This window comes from Phascolarctos cinereus, unplaced genomic scaffold (genome assembly GCF_003287225.1).
Source record: "Phascolarctos cinereus isolate Bilbo 61053 unplaced genomic scaffold, phaCin_HiC Scaffold_7;HRSCAF=346, whole genome shotgun sequence".
In the NCBI taxonomy this organism is placed as follows: Eukaryota; Metazoa; Chordata; class Mammalia; order Diprotodontia; family Phascolarctidae; genus Phascolarctos; species Phascolarctos cinereus.
In genome coordinates, this window is record NW_027556180.1 from 173801469 (window position 1) to 173819917 (window position 18449).

At 38.6% G+C, this 18449-nt stretch overlaps 1 protein-coding gene across 9 annotated transcripts in view; it reads right to left on the bottom strand.

Moving 5' to 3' along the window:
• The window catches only part of LIMS1 (LIM zinc finger domain containing 1), a 217674-nt gene that overhangs the window by 13258 nt on the left and 185967 nt on the right, over positions 1–18449 (bottom strand). For 6 of the 9 annotated variants that reach the window (XM_078147357.1, XM_078147356.1, XM_078147358.1 and 3 more), the window contains 2 exons: positions 3589–3655; positions 2206–2326 (listed from right to left, as the gene is read on the bottom strand). In XM_078147357.1, coding sequence (XP_078003483.1) covers positions 2206–2326; positions 3589–3655 — 188 coding nt within the window. The other 3 variants (XR_013483337.1, XM_078147360.1, XM_078147359.1) reach the window with 3 other exon arrangements.

The following is an 18449-nucleotide window of genomic DNA, read 5'->3' on the forward strand; positions in this document are numbered from 1 at the left end:
AAAGGAGCCAAAAAGGAAGACCAAATCCAGTAAATTTGTTTATTTGGAATGTTATGTGTTGAAATTAGGAAAACAACTTTAAGGATTTTCCCAACGACCTAGAAAAATAAAAATAGAACTTTTTAAGGGAAACCCAAGTTTCAGACAGGAAAAAATAAACCCAAATCCAAAGCACAGTCATCTTTGGCCACCAGGGGGCCTAAACATTTAACAAGATGAAAAGATCATAGAATCATAGATTTAGCTGGAAGGGATCTAAGAGGACATTGAGTACAGCCCCCTCATTTTACAGATAAGGAAACTGAGGCCAACAGAGGTTAAGTGACTTGCCCAAGGTTGCAGATATATTAAGTAGCAGACCTGGGATTCCAACCCAGACATTCTGATTCCAAATCCCCCACACTTTTCATTGCACCAGGAAAGGCTGGAGGGGAGGGGAGGTGTTGGTGCTAAAAGAAAAGGAATACTTCTTAGTATTTAAGTTGGTGAATAAGAACAACAAAAATGCTCATATCACTACATATAATTATTTATTTTAAAACTTACTGTTGTGTGGAGGTGATCATATGTGCACACATGCACATACACATATGTGTGTAGGTATATGTATTTGTGTGTGTACATATACACACATACATGCATACACATATATGTTTGTGTCAAATGGTGGCCTCATTAGTGTGGGGTAGAGACAGACGGAGGGAGACAGTTCAGGATTTAAAATGCTAACAAAAAAATAAATTTAATTTAAAAAAAAGTTAACAGATATGTTTTAAAATAACCATTTCCTGATACGCCCTGCTCATTGAAAGCTCTCTTGCAAGTATGAAAAACAGTTGAGCCAAACCAATCAAAACAGTAACTATCTTAACAATGCGTGCAACATTCTGCAAGTGCAGTTCCCCACATCTTTCAAAAGAGGAGGGAAGGATATTTCTCATCATCTGTTAATTAGACCAAGACCTGACCATGTGTTTTTATGGTTATACAGGTTTTGAAAAGAACGCATTCCAGCATATCCTGCCCAGCTGAGAATGAGTGGAGGAAATGCACAAGCTAATTGACTGAAGTTTGATCAAAGCAACTCATGAAGACCGTCCATGACAGCATGGACAATGGCATGGGATCTATCCCTGGAAGCAGTACTTACATGAGGGAAATCTTTGGGAAGATGGAAGGACGGAGGAAGGATGGAGGAAGACCAAGCAATGGCTTTTCCCAGAAGAAATCACTTTTAAAACTACAAAGAATTTGATTCAGACAGTATTCACAATAATAATGGAAAGAGTTGTGGCAATAGGAACGTGTCCGTTAAAAGCGCTCTTTGGGAATATTATAGAAATAACACAAGTCTAAAAGACAGAAGAAGTAAATGTCACAGTGTGAGTTTCGTGCTTGATCTTCAATAAGCTGCCAGTCTCTTTTCTGAATTCAATGCAATTCGACAAACCTTTATTAAGCAGCCAGTCAGTGCAGTGGAAAGAGCTCTGGACTTGGCATCGGGATGACCAAGTTCAAATCCAGACACTTACTAGCTGTGTGACCCTGGGCAAGTCACTTGACTTCTGTCTGCCAACGTTTCCTCAACTGTAAAATGGGGACAATAATAATAATAACATTAATATGAATATGAATAGCACCTGCATCTAAAAGTTGTTGTGAGGATTAGTTATTTGTAAAGCACTTAGCACAGTGATGGTATGTACTAAGTAGGTACCTCATAAATGCTTATTTGCTTGTTTTTTCCCCAAAAAACTAGTAAGACCCTAAGAATACACATCCTATGTCACCTTTTTTTCCTTTTTTTTCCTTTTTTTTTTTGGCAAATTGGGGTTAAGTGACTTGCCCAGGGTCACACAGCTAGTAAGTGTCAAGTGTCTGGTCTGAGGCTGGATTTGAACTCAGGTCCTCCTGACTCCAGGGGCAGTGCTCTGTCCACTGCGCCACCTAGCTGCTCTTCCTATGTCACCTTCCACAAGCATCCTGGCTCCCTTTCCTAGCAAATGAATAAAACAGAGAGACTTCAGTGAGTCAACATAGTGAGTTCACTCCTTCAGACCTTATTTCTATTCAGATTTTGAGAACTGGCCCCTAAAAAAGCCCTGGACAAGGAGTAGGAGAAAAAAAATTGAGACACATTACTCTTGTGATAATCACTTTCCGGAACCACAATTTTTGTTTGATATGGATGTAGTCAGAACCTACCTCCCAGCATTCTTGACAAACCCGATGTCTGCTAGGACTTGTTGGCAGAGATCACAGCAGAAGCATCCAGGGTGCCAGCTGTTGTTCATGGCTTTAATAACTCGACCAATGATAAATTCACCTGTGAGGAAATAAAATACCAGGCTGCTTAAAAGGGTGTCAAAGATACTGGTGCTGAAGACAAGGAAAAGTTCCAGAAGAGATAGTTTCTCTATTAATGATAATTGCATCTGTATGTGTGAGCATAAATGTGTGTGTGTGAGAGAGAGAGAGAGAGAGAGAGAGAGAGAGAGAGAGAGAGAGAGAGAGAGAGAGAGAGAGAGAGAGAGAGAGAGAGACAGAGACAGAGAGACAGAGAGACAGAGAGACTGACAGAGAGAAACAGAGTAAACAACTCTGACCGAGAGAATTTTCTATGTGAACTTCCTACTGGTGCTTGTTATCCTCAAGCCATAGTTTTATGATTTCACCTTTTCACCTTTCAGTTGCCACTGCTGTTTGTCCTTTGTTCTCAAAGAGGACCAATGACATCACGAGGGTGATGTCTTAACTTGTGAATGAACAGGATGTAAGTGAGGCAGAGCTGCACAAAATCATCAGCCTCGCTCTCTCCTCCAGAGTCAAAGACCAGTGGCAAGACAAAGGTCAGAATGACTGGCGATGGCCTAAGATGAAGTGGATGACTTTGGCCTTTCTAAATTAAAGTCTTTCCATATTTCTGAAATGGGCCTCTTTCCTTTTATCTGACAATGGATTTTCTTTTATTTGCCTATATTATTGCTAGTAAGGGACAGCATGAATAATCGAAATTCACAGATACCTTAAAACCTCCTTATAAGCCCATAGTTAATTTCTTTTGCCACCAAATCTTTGCTAAGGTTCATATGGTGGTGATTCCAGTTTCCCTTGCTCTCTGTATAAATTCTGGTGGAGGGGCTAAGTTGCTAAAAGACAAAGGAAAAAAGGACAAGCAAAAGACCTGGCTAACCTATGAGCAATGGCTGAATGTCTTCCTCCTTTAGATTCATTTCTTTTTTTCCATTACATGGAACCAGAAAGTAAAAGTTTTCCCATTAGGCTGCACAAGTGTGTGAAAAGTATATTCCAAGCTGTTACCTAACAGAGGGCTGAGTCGATTGCAATCCATTTGTGAACATTCTGAAAGCCTTAAGCCCTCATGAATTAAATTCATTTTGAGGTGTATATGTTTGTTTTGAGGCCCCTACAGACATTTTGAGAGGTTTACTAAGTACCTTGAAGTTGTTTGGCAGGTTTAATGGAGACTGTTATAATCGACACTTTTTAATCCAGTTTTGTTGACTTGTTTATATGTGGAGGAAATGTAAAGAAGATTCATCATCTTGTTTAGGTGCTATGACTTACCACACTGGTGACAGCATGGGGCAAAAAGCATCTGAAAATCATGTTCACAGTACTTCCTTCCTTCAAACTACAAGAAAAATACACATCAGTTAATATGTGTTGAGTACCACAGGGTGCAAATGATACAATGCTATGAAGAAATACAGAAAAAGAGTTACTAAACAAAAAATTCTGCTCTACAAGTTTACAAATTCACTTGAGATAAAACAAACATTGATGAAGTACAGATTCTTTTGTATATATTTATGTATAAATACATTTGAGAACCAATGTACAAATATATGATTTGGTAGAAAGGTCAAGTTTAGGCTAGGTCTGAACTTGTACTTCTTGCTTATTTAAGGATGGATTCCTGGAGGCAGCTTCAAGCCGTCAGTGGAAAAATGCAGTTTAATGAATGAGACTGACTTTAAGGTGGCTTAGGGTGAGAGATTACTTTAGTCGACCAATGAAGCAAGGAAAAGGCGAAGTAGATTGATGGAAGCTGATATGGAAGTGAAACTGCTCATGGGAAGAACGTTATAGGACTGTAGGATTTAGAGTGGAAGACCAGAGGTCACCTGGTCCAATCCTCTCAAACCGAGAGGTCCCTTTTGCCTGCTGAGCTCCTATACACACTTTAAAGGCCAATTCAAATGCCACCTCTTTCTTCACAATGCTTTCTCTGATATCCCTAGCTTGTAATGGCCTCGCCTGTCAGATCCCACATATCATTTTGGGAAGCCTCCAATACACTTAAAATTTTTTTTCTAAATTTTTTCTTTCACTCAGCAAAAAAAATAAACCTTTTCTCCCTTCTACTCTACCAGTTGAAAAAGAAAGACAAGCCCCCAATACAAAAACATACACTTAAAGGGGCAGCTAGGTGGCGCAGTGGATAGAGCACTGGCCCTGAAGTCAGGAGTACCTGAGTTCAAATCTGGTCTCAGACCAAACACTTGACACTTACTAGCTGTGTGATCCTGGGCAAGTCACTTAACCCCAACTGCCTTAAAAAAGAAAGAAAGAAAGAAAAACATACACTTCAGCAAAACAAATTTCTGCCGTTGTTGTTCTGTCATTTTCAATTGTGTCAAACTCTTTGTGCGCCCAGTTGGGGTTTTCTTGGAAAAGATACTGAAGTGGTTTGCCATTTCCTTCTCCAGCTCATTTTAAAGATGAGGAAACTGAGGCAAATGGCATTAAGTGACTTGCTCAGGGTCACCCAGCTAGTAAGTATCGGAGGCTGGATTTGAACTTAGGTCTTCTTGACTCTAGTCCTGGTGCTCTATCCACTGTGCCACCTAGCTGGATTATGTCCAAAAACACCCATCTCAATCTGCACTCTGAGTCCTTTACTCCTATCAGGAGGTTGGCTGACGCTCAGAGACGAGTCCTCCAGAATTAGGGTTGATCACTGTGTTGATCAGAGTTCCTCAGTCTTTCCGAGTTCTTAGTCTTTACAAGAGCATTGTCACTAGATCAGTTGTTCCAATTCTGCTCCCTTCTCTCTGCATCACTTCACATAGATCTTGCCAGGTTTCTCTGAAACCTTCCCCTTTATTATTTCTTTTTTTAAAGTACATAATTAATTAATTTACTTTTAGTTTTCAACATTCACTTTCATAAGATTGAGTTTTAAATTTTCTCCCCCCTCCACCACCCCCTGCCAAGATGGCGTGCAATCTGATCCTTTCGTTATTTGTAATCGTACAATAGCACTTAGTACTGTGTCTGGAACATAGTAAACACTTAATAAATGTTTCCTGATTGACTGATAGTATTCCATCTTGTTCACAGCATTCCCGATGTCACCTCAGCCTCTTAGGATCACTTATTTCCTTTAAAACTTACTTCAAAAGCCAAATTCTTATCTTCTCCCCTAAGTGTTAGTCCCACTCCACCCTCCATTACTTTGCATTTATTTTGCACACAGCTTATAGGCTACCTTTTGATGAACATGTTATTTCCCTTGATAAAACGTAAACTCCTTGAGGGCAGAGACTATTTAATTTTTATCTTTGTATCCCCCTGAACTTATTGGGAAAAAAGCTGTTTACAATCATGTCCTACTTCTTCAGCATCCACTTTTCATTTAACCTCTGGCAATTTGACTTCTCCTGCCACTACTCTACTGAAATTGCTCTCTTTTTAAGGTTGCTAAGAACATCCTGACTGTTTGCTTACCACACTCTCATACTTGGGTAGGCTATTCTCTCTTGATTTCTGAGAAACCTCCCCTCTCCTGATTCTCTTCTTACCTAACTGCTCCTTTGTACTCTCTTTCACTATCTTTCCATCCTCTCAAGTTCGGTTGTCATCAAGGATGTCATCATCCCTCTTCTTTTATTTATCTACAATCTCTCCTTTGGCAATCTCAGATACTTTCCTGGCTTTAACTATTCCCTCTCTGCAGATGGCTCCCAAATTTGTATCTCCTGACCTAGCTTCTGAACTTTAGCCTCATGTCCCCATCTCATGTGCTCTCTTTTCTTGCACTTTCTACCAGCACTTCAAACTCTTCAGGAACCTTATGCTCCACCCAGGATGAGCTGATCACCTGAAATCTTATCATCATGCAGAATGATTCTGTTCAGATATTCAGTACTTTCCCATTTCCCTCAGCTTCCTCTCCCCTCTGACTGGAAGGCTGGAGAGTGGAGTGCTAAATTCCTCCCAGTGCTTTTCTTTAGAGAGGGCAGAGATCTGGACTTTCCAGATAACTCTCCACTTGCCATGTGAAGCTCTGTTTGGTTTGGACTCCAGGTACCCACCAGCGCCCCTTCCTTTCCATTTCCTTTTGTGTGTTTTCTTCCCACAATAGACTGTAAGCTCCTTGAGAGCAGGGATTACCTTTCCTTTTCTTATTTGTATCCTCAGCATTTAGCACAGTGCCAGGCACCTAGTAGGCACTTAAATGTTTACTGAATTTTTAAAACTAAGGTAATTATGTTCTTCCCCAAGCTGGTTCTTTCTTTTGACTTCTCTAGAAACCTTGAGGAATAGTTGGCTCTTCCCCTTGATCTTACTTCTGTCCATAGGTGCAGAGATTTATAGAGGGAATTATTACATGTAATAGCATTAGAGTTATACGTTGGTATCTTATCCCCCTACTAGACTGAAAGCCTCATGAGTGTACAGATCACATCTCACAAAAACTTTGTATCTTTCCTGTTGCCAAGCAAAGGGCTTTAATAAAGGAAATTAATAAGGGTTTCTTGAGTTAGTAACAGAATTAGGGGTTTATATTAAATGGTATAATACCAGGCAAAGTTTTGGTCTTTATGGGCTGCAAAAAATCTAGACATTTATTTTCTATTTTTCTGGTCATAAAGTGCATTGAAATGGCTAGATCTTCAGACAAACAACTGTTCTAAACCAGAGAGATTTTTAACTTGTCTGACATTTCCATCTCTCTCTGCCTTTCCTGAATGATATCATTCAGGATTAGAGGAAATAAGAGGATGAAGATGGAGGCTGTTTGTGCCAGAAATCTTTGAAAACAGCTCTCCCAATAAAATCACCCATCATAAGGGTGTCTTTCCTGTTACGTATTTTTAATTGAGGGAAAATAAGGGTAATAACATATATTTAGTTAAAGTAACGAAGCGAATATTTTGAAAATATATGTGCTTTAAAATGGGTTTTATCCCCAAATCCAGAAGATTGACCAAGAAGTAGAATTCTGATGTTTATTTTATGGAAGAAGCAAGCAATGCTAGGTTAAGAGATCAATCCCTGGCCATACATTGTCTATGAAACAACAAAGGGTAGGAAATAGCATTTTGGATGTGCCAGTCAGTCTAGTCGTCAACTTTGGTGAAACTGTGATTCCCCATCATTGTTTGTTAGATTTTTAAATCACTGAAGAGCTTCACTGGGAGCAAGTTCAAGACACCCTGGGATGTCACAAAACCAGGATTAGAGCTCTTCTCTCAGTAACTGAATGAAATCTCATGAGACCTAATGACTCCTGCATCTACATGTTCAGCTCTCCTCTTTCTCCTGAGTTCCAGCTGTGTACCTCCAGCCACCCTGCAGGATTGTGCCACCTGGATGTCCTACTAATATCTCAAAATCACTATCATCATCATCACTGCCAACATATGTAGCACTTCTTATATGCCAGGTATTGTGCACTTTACAATTATTATCTCTATTTGATCCTCACAACAACCCTGAGAAGTAGGTGCTATAATAATATAATAATAATAATAATAATAATAATAAATAATAACAATAATAATAATACCCATATTATTCCCATTTTACAGATGAAGAAACTGAGGCAAACAGAGCTTAAGTAACTTGCCCAGGGTTACATGGCTAGAACAGCTACATTTGAACTCAGGTCTTCCTGACTCCAGGCCTGATGTTTATCCATTGAGCCACCTAAATGCTGTGTCCAAAACATGTACAAAATGGAAGTCATATTTCCCTACCAGATGGTCCCCCCCCATTTATAATAAACTTTGCCATCTACAGCATCTCTTACATCTAACCCTTACTCTCTAATTATGTAGTTCAGATCCCAATCACCACCTCTCTGACCAGTGGTGTCAAATTAAAATAGAAACAGGGGCCACTAAGGATCCCTGTGCGCTACATTTTGACTTAGTAAACAACATAGTAACATTACATTCTATTGTATTTTTATTTATTTTGTTAAACATTTGCCAATTACATTTTAATCAAGTTCCCCCAGCATTTGGAAGTATTGCTGGGGCAACTTGTTTGACACCTCTGACTTAGGCAACTGAAAAAGCCTCTCCCCACCTTGCTTTTTCTTTTTTTTTTTAACATTCATTTTTTAAAATTTTGAGTTCCAAATTCTCTCCCTCCCTCTCCAGCCCCTCCTTCACCCACTGAGAAGGGAAGCAATATAACTCATTATATATACATAAATGTCATGCAAAACATATTTCCATATTAGCCATGTTACAAAAACAGGTGGGTGTGCAAGAAAAATAAGGTGAAAAACAATTTGCTTCATTTTGCACTCAAGAATCTGTCAGTTCTCTCCCTTGGAGGTACATAGCATTTTTCATCACAAGTCCTTTGGAATTGTATTGGATGACTATACTGATCAGAGTAGCAAACTCTTTCATTATTGATCACAGTTACAATATTGCTGCTACTGTCTACAATATTCTGCTCGCTTCACTTTGTATCAATGCATATAAGTCTTTCCAGGCTTTCCTGAAAACATCCCCTTTGTCATTTTTTTTTTGTGAGGCAATTAGGGTTAAGTGACTTGCCCAGGGTCAAACAGTTAGTAAGTGTCAAGTGTCTGGTCTGAGATCATATTTGAACTCGGGGCCTCCTGACTCCAAGGGCCGGTGCTCTATCCACTGAGCCACCTAGCTGCCCCCTTGTCATTTCTTATAGCACACTAGTATTCCATCACAATCAAACATCACAATTTGTTTAGCCATTCCCCAAATGATGGGCATCCCCTCAATTTCCAATTCTTTGCCACCATGAAAAAGCTGCTATAAACATTTTTGTATGTATATGTCTTTTTCCCTTGAAATAGCCTCCTAATTGATCTCCCCTCTCTGAAACATCTTTTAGTAGTTCCTTAGTACCCCTAGGATAAATACAAAGCACCCAGTTTGGCATTTAAATGTTCCAGACTTATTTTCTTATTATTCTTCTTTCAAATATGCTATCTTCTAGCCAAACCAAGTCTTTTACTGATTCCTCAAATTTAGGATTCAATCTCTCATTTCATGACTTTGCATAGGCTCCTACTTATGCCTGGAATGCACATTTGCATCACTTTCCCAGGTACAGTAACTGTTTTATTTTTATCTTTTTTTTAATCATTTCAATCTCCTGAACTTGACTTCAAATCAGAGAGGTGAATTACCTTTTACAGTCTTACTTTATATTTCTGTTCCTCCACAAACCATGATCTCACCAATGACGATACTGCCTCTACTGGTATAGACCAGGGGTCGGGAACCTGTGGCCTTGAAGCCACATTGGCCCTCTAGGTCCAAACTTCACAGAACAAATCTCCTTAATAAAAGGAGTTGTTCTGTAAAACTTGCACTCAGGCAAAAGGCCACACCCAAGGACCTAGAAGGCCTGGTATAGTAGACTGAAATCCATACATGCCTTCAGGTCCTCTCATAAATCCTCCATAGAAGATCTACCCAATGCCCTGGAGGTCTTTTTCTTGTTTTTAGTAGCTCTGAGCCACCCTTTCTCTGGCATCAACCAGCTAGAATAAATCATATGATATCACAATAGCATATACTTTAAATAGAATACAGGGTAAGATAAGTAACAAAGAATAAAATCAAGGTACAAACATTTTTGCCATCATTTCCCAAGGTGATCATCTCTTTATCCTTCAGGGACTAAAAGTTTTGCATCCATTTATCTGTCTATTCCCACAATGGCTTACCAACCCAGCAGTGTAATCTAGAACAGTAGTATACTAGTCAAATAGAAATGCATCTGTGTTGTCACATATTGACTTAGAAACAACAAATTAACATTACCTATTCTATATTCTATTTTTACTGATTTTGTTAAACATTTCTCAATTGCATTTTAATCCAATTCTTCACTCTAGAGTTTTGCTGAGAGTTTGACACCTAGTTGATGATAAAAGGCTGTGATAGTGACTTGCTCCTTGGACAGACACAGAAGTCTCTATGCCTTGAAGGTTCTGAACTAGAGCTCGAATCTCCTGGAAGGCAATGTTTCTAAAGCATTGTTGAGAACTTATTCTACCTTCTTGGGGATGAATATTAAATGCCTCTTACCACATTGCTACCAGGAGTGTGAGGAAACAGTCTGCTAGCCCCAACAGGCATAAAATGCAGCCCAGGGAGAGCCTATGGCTCTGGGTCCATTTTCTCCTCTCATCTCCATCTCTGTCCTTTTTTTTCTTTTTCTCTAGGATCAAAGTTTCTCTCTCATGAAATCTCTGTATAACTTCTCCCAGGTATGCTACAAGTCCATTATGCAACTTTGAATGCCTAGCACAGAGCTCACCAAAACAAATGTTAACTGTAAACTGCAAATGTTAGTGGCTTACAGTTGAAAAAAATTGGGAAATTTTCCTGGAGAAGGCAGCATTTAAACGGGGGACTTGAAAGACAGGGAAGATTCCAAAAACCTAAATGAGGGCCAAAGCACACTCTAAGGCACAGAAATAGCAAAGTACACTTAGGACAGTTCTTAAGTTCATGGATTTAGGAATTAGTGATCCTATCTAATTGTAACACAAAGGACATGGTAAAGTCTGGAAAGGTGGTTTAGGACCAGAAGGTGATAAGAAGGTTGGGCTTAATTCTGTAGGTGACATGGAGTCATTGGCTATTTTTAATCACAGCACTAGGCTGAGCAGAGCTGTCATAACTGGTAAAGTCAGTTCACCTTGGCAGTCAGGAGAAGATAATTATTTGTTAATTATATAGCACTTTTGACATACATGTAAAAAAGTACCTTCCTTACAATAACCCTGTCAAGTAGATAGCACAGATAGTTACTGTCATTTTATAAATGAGGAAACAGAGGCAAAGAGAGATTAAATGTCTTGCCCAGGGTCATGTGGAAGTTGAAGTACCAACATTCAAACCCGGTTCTGATGCCAAATCCAATGCTCTTTCTGCTACACTTGATTTTCCCACATCTGAAACATATCTGGGAATAATCAATTTAAGGTTTACCAACCAAGAGCCTATTCCCAATGCTTGAAATGTTCTCCCCTCCTCAACTTCATCTGCTCAATTCTTACCCATCCTTTTAAACAAAGTTACGAGAAAAAAAGCCTATTTTTTTTTAAGAGAATGACTTTTTGCCCAGACAAATAAGTTAATGAGCTTCTTTAGGGCAAGGGCCAGTATGCCATTTTTTATGTTTAAGTTCATAAGTGGCTTTGGAGAATCCATGTGGCTACATGTTGATTTGGCTTCACTTTTTACCAGCTATTACCACTGACCTAGAAGAATGCTGGTGGAATGTTTGATTTTGACTGATTATTTAACCCAGGCTTTCTTGCCCCTTGCTTTTGCGGTTTTATATCACAAGAATCTGAAGAGACTACCACCAGCTCTCCCACTGATTCACTCGGTAACCTTCAATTCACAAGCACTTCCTGGCAAAGTCTTCCTTTCTGGACACGCATAAAGTAGCTATTCTATTGAACTTATAATGCAGTTCTCTACCATGACACACATTTCTGACAGTATAACAAGGAAGTTATATTTTTGCTTGAAAGAAACATAGATTTTGAGTGGGTAGCAAGGATAGAAGCTACAAAAGCAGTAATTATAAATGTATTCCTCCTCAGCTGTCAACAATGGATAAAAATAATACAGACTCATTCATCAACAAGTCTTTATTTTATGATTATGTGCAAGGTGCTATAATGAGTACATTAAAAAAAACCATACTATCTGTATATAGCTGGGCTTAAAAAAATATAGCTTTTAGTGGAATCTGGGGAATATCTTTAGATATGTAGATTTAGCCACTTTTTTCTCTATCATCTCAAATCACTAAACATCTGCTCTCTATCATCCAAGACGTCTATAAACTACTTAAAAAAGGAGAGGAGTGTCACCATTGCTTTAGACTTTCATTAGCGTCAAACTAATAGACCCAAAGTATTATCAATATTTACTCTTCATGAGACTCACAAGGACTTCTCACCAACTACTCTGCCACCCTGGACCTCCACCTTAAAGTTCCACACTCCTGAACAGTGATTGTATATCTAGACCACTATTTTAGGGGGGCCCTAGCCATGCTTCACTTTTCTCACAACTTGACTCTAAGGACTCCTCCACCCCTTGCCCACCCTTGCCAACTGCTTTCTCTCATTAAAACATAAGCTTGTTTGTATTTGAATCAAGGTATCTGACATTCCAATTCAGTCATGCAGGTGCCATATTGGATAATTAGAAGGCAGAAACAAAAATAGTGCCCAAGGGGTCCCTACATTGATTTAGAGGACAGTACTGAAAGTAAGAGACCCTTCTCAGCCAGAGGACCATTTTCTTTGTAAATTACAAGAAGGAAGGAGTGCCCAATTTTAAATCAATGTTAGCAGGAAGCTACCAGTGGAAAACAGATGGGTGGTGAAGAGGAATGATGGTAATTAGTGACACAGAATGAAGCATCTCAGTAGTTACTGGAGAAAAAGTTATTAGACAACTAATCAAAAGAATGATTCCATAAACTGTTATGATGCTTTGGATTATCTCAGAGAGTACAAATTTAAAGTTTTTTTTTAATGTTATTTAATGTAACTGTCCCGAAGTCATATGATTCAGCACTAGTTTAAGCTGAATATTTCCATCTCAATGTGACAAAATTCCTATCTCTTTATCTCCCCTGAGATTATGAATTGTGTGAAGTCAGGCAGACATTTCCTGATATGAACAAAACATTCACAGGCAGTGAGTCGAGATTATTGTAAAACAAATCAGGATACAATTGTACCAGAAGTATGAGTGTACTGGGCAGCTGAGATAGCTTATTTATAAGTACTCACAATTTTGTGAAGTGTTAAAAAGGAAACCTCTCATTTGTAGGTATGAAAGGGCACTAACTAACCTTTAAACATGGGTCAAGTGGTGAACCATTCTCTCAAGTGACCAGTGTCATAGAAGATGTTGGAAGGGAAGCTTCTTTTGAGATTTTGTCAAGTAAAGTGTATGCATGCACATACTTTAATCTGCTCAGTGAATAATGCCACAAAAAAATGTAAGTAAGCATTGATCAAAATTAGTGGGGCACAATGTTTGGCCAATCCAGAGTACTAAAAACATAGCTTCATAAATCAGGGCTCAGAAAGTCTGCCTTGGGCTCTACCAATACCTCAATAAGTGACACAGATGGTCCATTTAACCACTCAGAATGCATTTCTAGCATATATTTGCTCTGAAGATGTGAGTATAAAGTATAATCTAAGTTTATGAAGTGATTTGAGATCTTTTGATTAAAAGTACAAGGAGTTCTGAATATAGCTCTTAAACTCTGGGGTAAGAAAACTGAGTTGGACAAATAAAGCTTCATTACAGTGGCATGATGTAATGTTAGCATATCAATTTTCAGCACAGGCTATTTTAACCATAAATCTAATTGTCCTCTTTTGGCTTTGATGTTCCAGATCCAATTATGTGACAAGACTATCAGCAGGTAGTTCTGCAGTCTATTTTTGAATGACTTGAATACCAGTGGGCTATGCGGCCTACTTTAGATTAATGTTTAAAAACCTGGTGAGATTAGGATCAATTAGTAAATAGACTACCTAAGAATTTATTAAGCACCTACTCCGTGCCAGGTTTCTAGTCTAATACTTTCATTTCTACACAAGATGAAATTGAGGCTTACAGAGTTGACATAATTTGCCCAAGGATATAGGATTTGAATCTAGGTCCTCTTGGATTACAAATCTAGTGTTCTTTTCACTATACCATCCCACTCTCAAAAAGCTCGCACATAAATTCTTTAAGGACATGGACTGCAATGTTAAAGATAGCACTTTCAATTCAGTCTGAAGCAGAAAAATGACCAGTGAGATGGAGGTTAGTCCATCATCAATCACCCCTTCTATCTTCTATTTTCTCTTCCCTCAGTTTTTGTTCTCTGTCCTGGTTCTCCTCTTATCTGCCTCACCATTCTTCTCCATCTACTTTGCAGGTTCTGCTTCTGATTCATACCCTCCAAGAATGGATGTCACCATCTCCTCAAGGTTCCCTTTTGAGGCTTTTCCTCTTCTCTCTCTGCAACCTCTTCCTTAAAATGATCCCATCCATTTCTCCCCAACAAAATGTATGCTCTGGCTTAGATTCTTAAAATCTAGCCACTGCTCAGATTCTCAGACTCCTTCAGAGTCTGCCCAGTATGACGGATGTTCTAATAAACCGTGTTTTTGGCTTTTAAAAAAAAAAAAGGAAGCTTTGAGTAGGGGTTGTTTCTTTCTTTGTACTTGTATTCCCAGGGCCTCACACAGTGCCTGGCACATTGTTATTGTTGTTCAGTCCTGTCCAATTCTTCATGATCCAATCTGGGGTTTTCTTGGCAAAGATATTGGAGTGGTTTGCCATTTCCTTCTCCAGTTCATTTGACAGATGACGAAACTGAGTCAAATAGGGTTAAGCTGGGTCACCCAGCTAGTAAGTGTCTGAGGCCACATTTGATCTCAGGAAGATTAGTCTTCCTGACTTCAGGCCTGGCACTCTATCCACTGTACCACTCAGTTGTTCCACACATAGTAGATGTTTCATACCTGACTGATGCCATGACTTCAATGATTACCTCTGTGTAAATCTTTATTTAACAGATGACAAGCTAGGTTGCACAGTGGATAGAGTGGGAGGCCTGGAGTTGGGAAGATCTGAGTTCAAATTTGGCTTCAGACTCTTACTACTCAACCCTGGTGTCTGCCTCAGTTTTCTCATCTGTAAGATGGGAATAATAATAGCCCTATTTCCTAGGGTTATTGTGAGGATCAAATGAGATAATAATTATGAAGTGCTCAGCACAGTGCATGGCACACAGTAAGTAATATGTAAATAGCAGCTATTATTATTATTAGCTATCTCTCCTATTATGTTACCTCATTTCCAACTGCCTTTTAGATATATTAATAATTCAAAATTCAAAATCAATGAAACTGTTTTCCTAAATCTATACTTCCTCTTATTTTCCACATTTCTATTAATTCAGTCACTATTCAGTCACCTAGGCTGGAAACATTTGGGTCATCTTATCCCTGATCTCCCATCTAATTAGTTACTAAATCCTGTCAAACCTATCAGGGCAATTTCTCTCCTTTCCACTACTCTAATTTAGGCCTTTTTGCCTCTCACTCAGACTATTTTAATAACCTCCTAAATAGTCTTAATGTACAAAAGTCTGATTATATCACTCACCTTCTCAAAAACTTTTAATAGCTCTCCATTGATAAAATATAAACTTCTTATAATCAAAAATTCCACAACTTACCTTTCAAGACTTATTTTAAACCACTTGGTTTTACATTCTCTACGTTCTAGCCACACTGCACTGCTAGTCATTCCCTAATCTTGTCCTGCTCACTCCTATGTCCATACATTCACACATACCATTGTCCCCCACATCTGAAAGGGGATCCATTTCACTTGCTGAAAGCAGGACTTTTATTTAAGGCTCAGTTTTCACCTCTTTTTAGGCAGCTAGGCAGTGCAGTGGTTAGAACTCTGGAACTGGAGTCAAACCTCAGGCACTTTCTAGCCATGGTCGTGAGATTTAAACCTTTTCTGCCTCCATTCCCTCAACTGTAAAATGGGGATAAATAACAGCATTTACCTCTCAGTGTTTCTGAGAATTAAATTAAATAATAAGTAAAGTGTAAATGTAAAAAAGTATAAAAAGTAAAAAACATAAAGTGCTTTTGCACATCGAAGAAGTTCAATGAATGTTTGTTCACTTTTTCCTCCTCCCTTTTTTTCTGCCTCTTTCTCTTCTAAGAATCTAGAAGGATAATTTGTGTACATGTTTCATTTTTTTAGATCCCTGAGAGTACATATTATTTAATTTTCTACCTTTGTATTCTAGCAAAGTACACAAAATATCACTTAATAAATGTATTTAATTTTTTTTATTGAAGTGTTGTGCTTTCACGTTGCAAACATTTACAGATTACCCCAACTCCATAAGACCTCTTGAAACAAAGTAAAACAATTAAGCAAAACTAACAATATAGCAATCTCTTCTGAAAGTGAATGCATAGTGCCCATTGGTAGCACCCCTCCCCAATCTCTAATTTTTTTTTTAAAATGAACAGTGATCTTTCTTCTTTTCCTCATTAATTTAATGGAACCCACAGCTAATACCCAGCTATCAGTACAAGGTACTAAAGTATTCCTAGGAGACCCCAGAGATCTGGTGCTCTATCAGCCTGTCCAAATTGTAGAAGCAAAAAAGTGAGAGAGGAGCCCAGCGGGTGAAGCAACATATAAAATGTATAAGGTATCAGCATGCAACCACTAACTAGCTGGATGACTTTGGAGAAGCTCTCTTGCTCTCAAGTTTTTCAACAGTAAAATAAGGGGAGGTGTGAAGGGTCGGACTCTTCACAGCTCATTTTCTTTGGCTTTTATGAAGTCAGGAAAACAATCGTCTGCTCTGAGGACTTTATGGCAAAACAAATGAGAAGAATAAAAGAGCTCTGATTGAAAATCTCCAGCAGGGCTGCTACAACAAAATTAAATCATGGAAAACTAGGCAAGGGGGAAAAACAGACAAGTGTCTAGCACCCACCAACAAGCACGTTCCTGGTATGTTTCTGGGCAACAGAAGAGAGAGAGAATGGGGGAATGGTTTGCTTAAACACCAAGGAAAAGAATCTAACCAACCAGTGAAGCAAACTGATAACACAGGAAGAGAGAAAATTATCATCGCATGAGGGGCAAAGCACAAACTGACTCACTCTCAAATGGAAAACAAGGCAAATGATTGTTTTTTCAAATGTTCTTTTGCAGGCAACCAATTTGTTGCTGGGTCTTACTCTTGCTCTGCGTGCTGACTGTTTCTAGGAGGCCCTGAATAAACACTCTCTCAAAAATCATTCAATCTACTGGAAAGTTTCTTCTATTCATCCTTTAGGACTTTGATACCTTTACCTGGAAATCTGTTTGTTTGTTGTTGTTGTTGCTGTTATTTTGTCTTTTTGTTTGTTTTTGTTTTTAGGGTGGGGGGAGGTATATTATATCAGAGACAGCAACCTCCTATAGTGCTTGTGAGAGACCAAATTGAGTGTGAGGTTCAACGCAAAAACTGGTTCTGGGTATTTATAATGTCATTTTGAATAATATCATGCAGACCTAGGAAGGTATTTATAGTTAAGTAGTAGAAGGCAGGCAAGAGTAGGATGGGTGAGTCATAAATTATTCCGTTCTATTCAAAGATTATTATAGCACTTTCCCTGAAACACAGAGCATTACAGATACAGACCTTAAAATTTTAACTCATATTCTATTTTTGAGGTGGTTTTATCAGTTAACTAGGGGTGATTTCTTTGTCGCAGATAAAAAGACAACAGAGAAGGTAATGTGGGACAAGTCTACAGGCCTTCAAACATGCCTATCCCTCCTATCCTTAAAACATCTTCACTAGCTACATATGAGGAAGGGCAACTTTGAAAGTAACATACAGGATTTCATGGCTTTTCTTTTTTTTAAAGTAAGTGTATGAAACAGATTCATGATTTCATTCAGAATCCTCGCTGTGTGTATGTAAATGATCTTTCTGTGTGTTTAAGTTCAGAATAAAAAAAATGAAATAACTGTCATTAGACTTTTACCATCCCTTCAAGCTATATTTCTCTGCTCTGTTTTTTAACCAAATTCTGAAAAAAGCTATTTATAATCATTACCTCTACTTCCTCCCTTTTCATTCTATTTAAACTCTTTGTAATCTGACTTCCAAACCTCACTCCTCAATTGAAAGTCTTCCTCCAAAGATACTAATGATCTTTCAATTGCATCATTTGATTTTCTTTTTATCACTCTTTATTCTTTACTTTTCTGCAGCTTCTGACACTCTTAACCACCCATATCCTTTCTTCCTGGATACTCTTTCCTCTCTTGGTTCTCCTGTCTATCTGATGACTACTTCTCACACTCCTTTGCTGGATCATCATTATTATGCCCTTTAAATATGAGGGGGCATGGAGAGAGATAGGAAAACAGCATTCTCAAAGCTCTGTCCTAGGCCCTCTTCTTATCCACTCCTCACTCTCCAAATTTCTCCATTTCCATGTCTAGAAACCCCTGGAGATGCCTCTGCCTTGTGGCCCTCTCTTCTGATTGGTGAATCCCTGGTCTGGATTCCCATTTCATGCCAGGCCATGTTCACTTCTTTGGATTTCT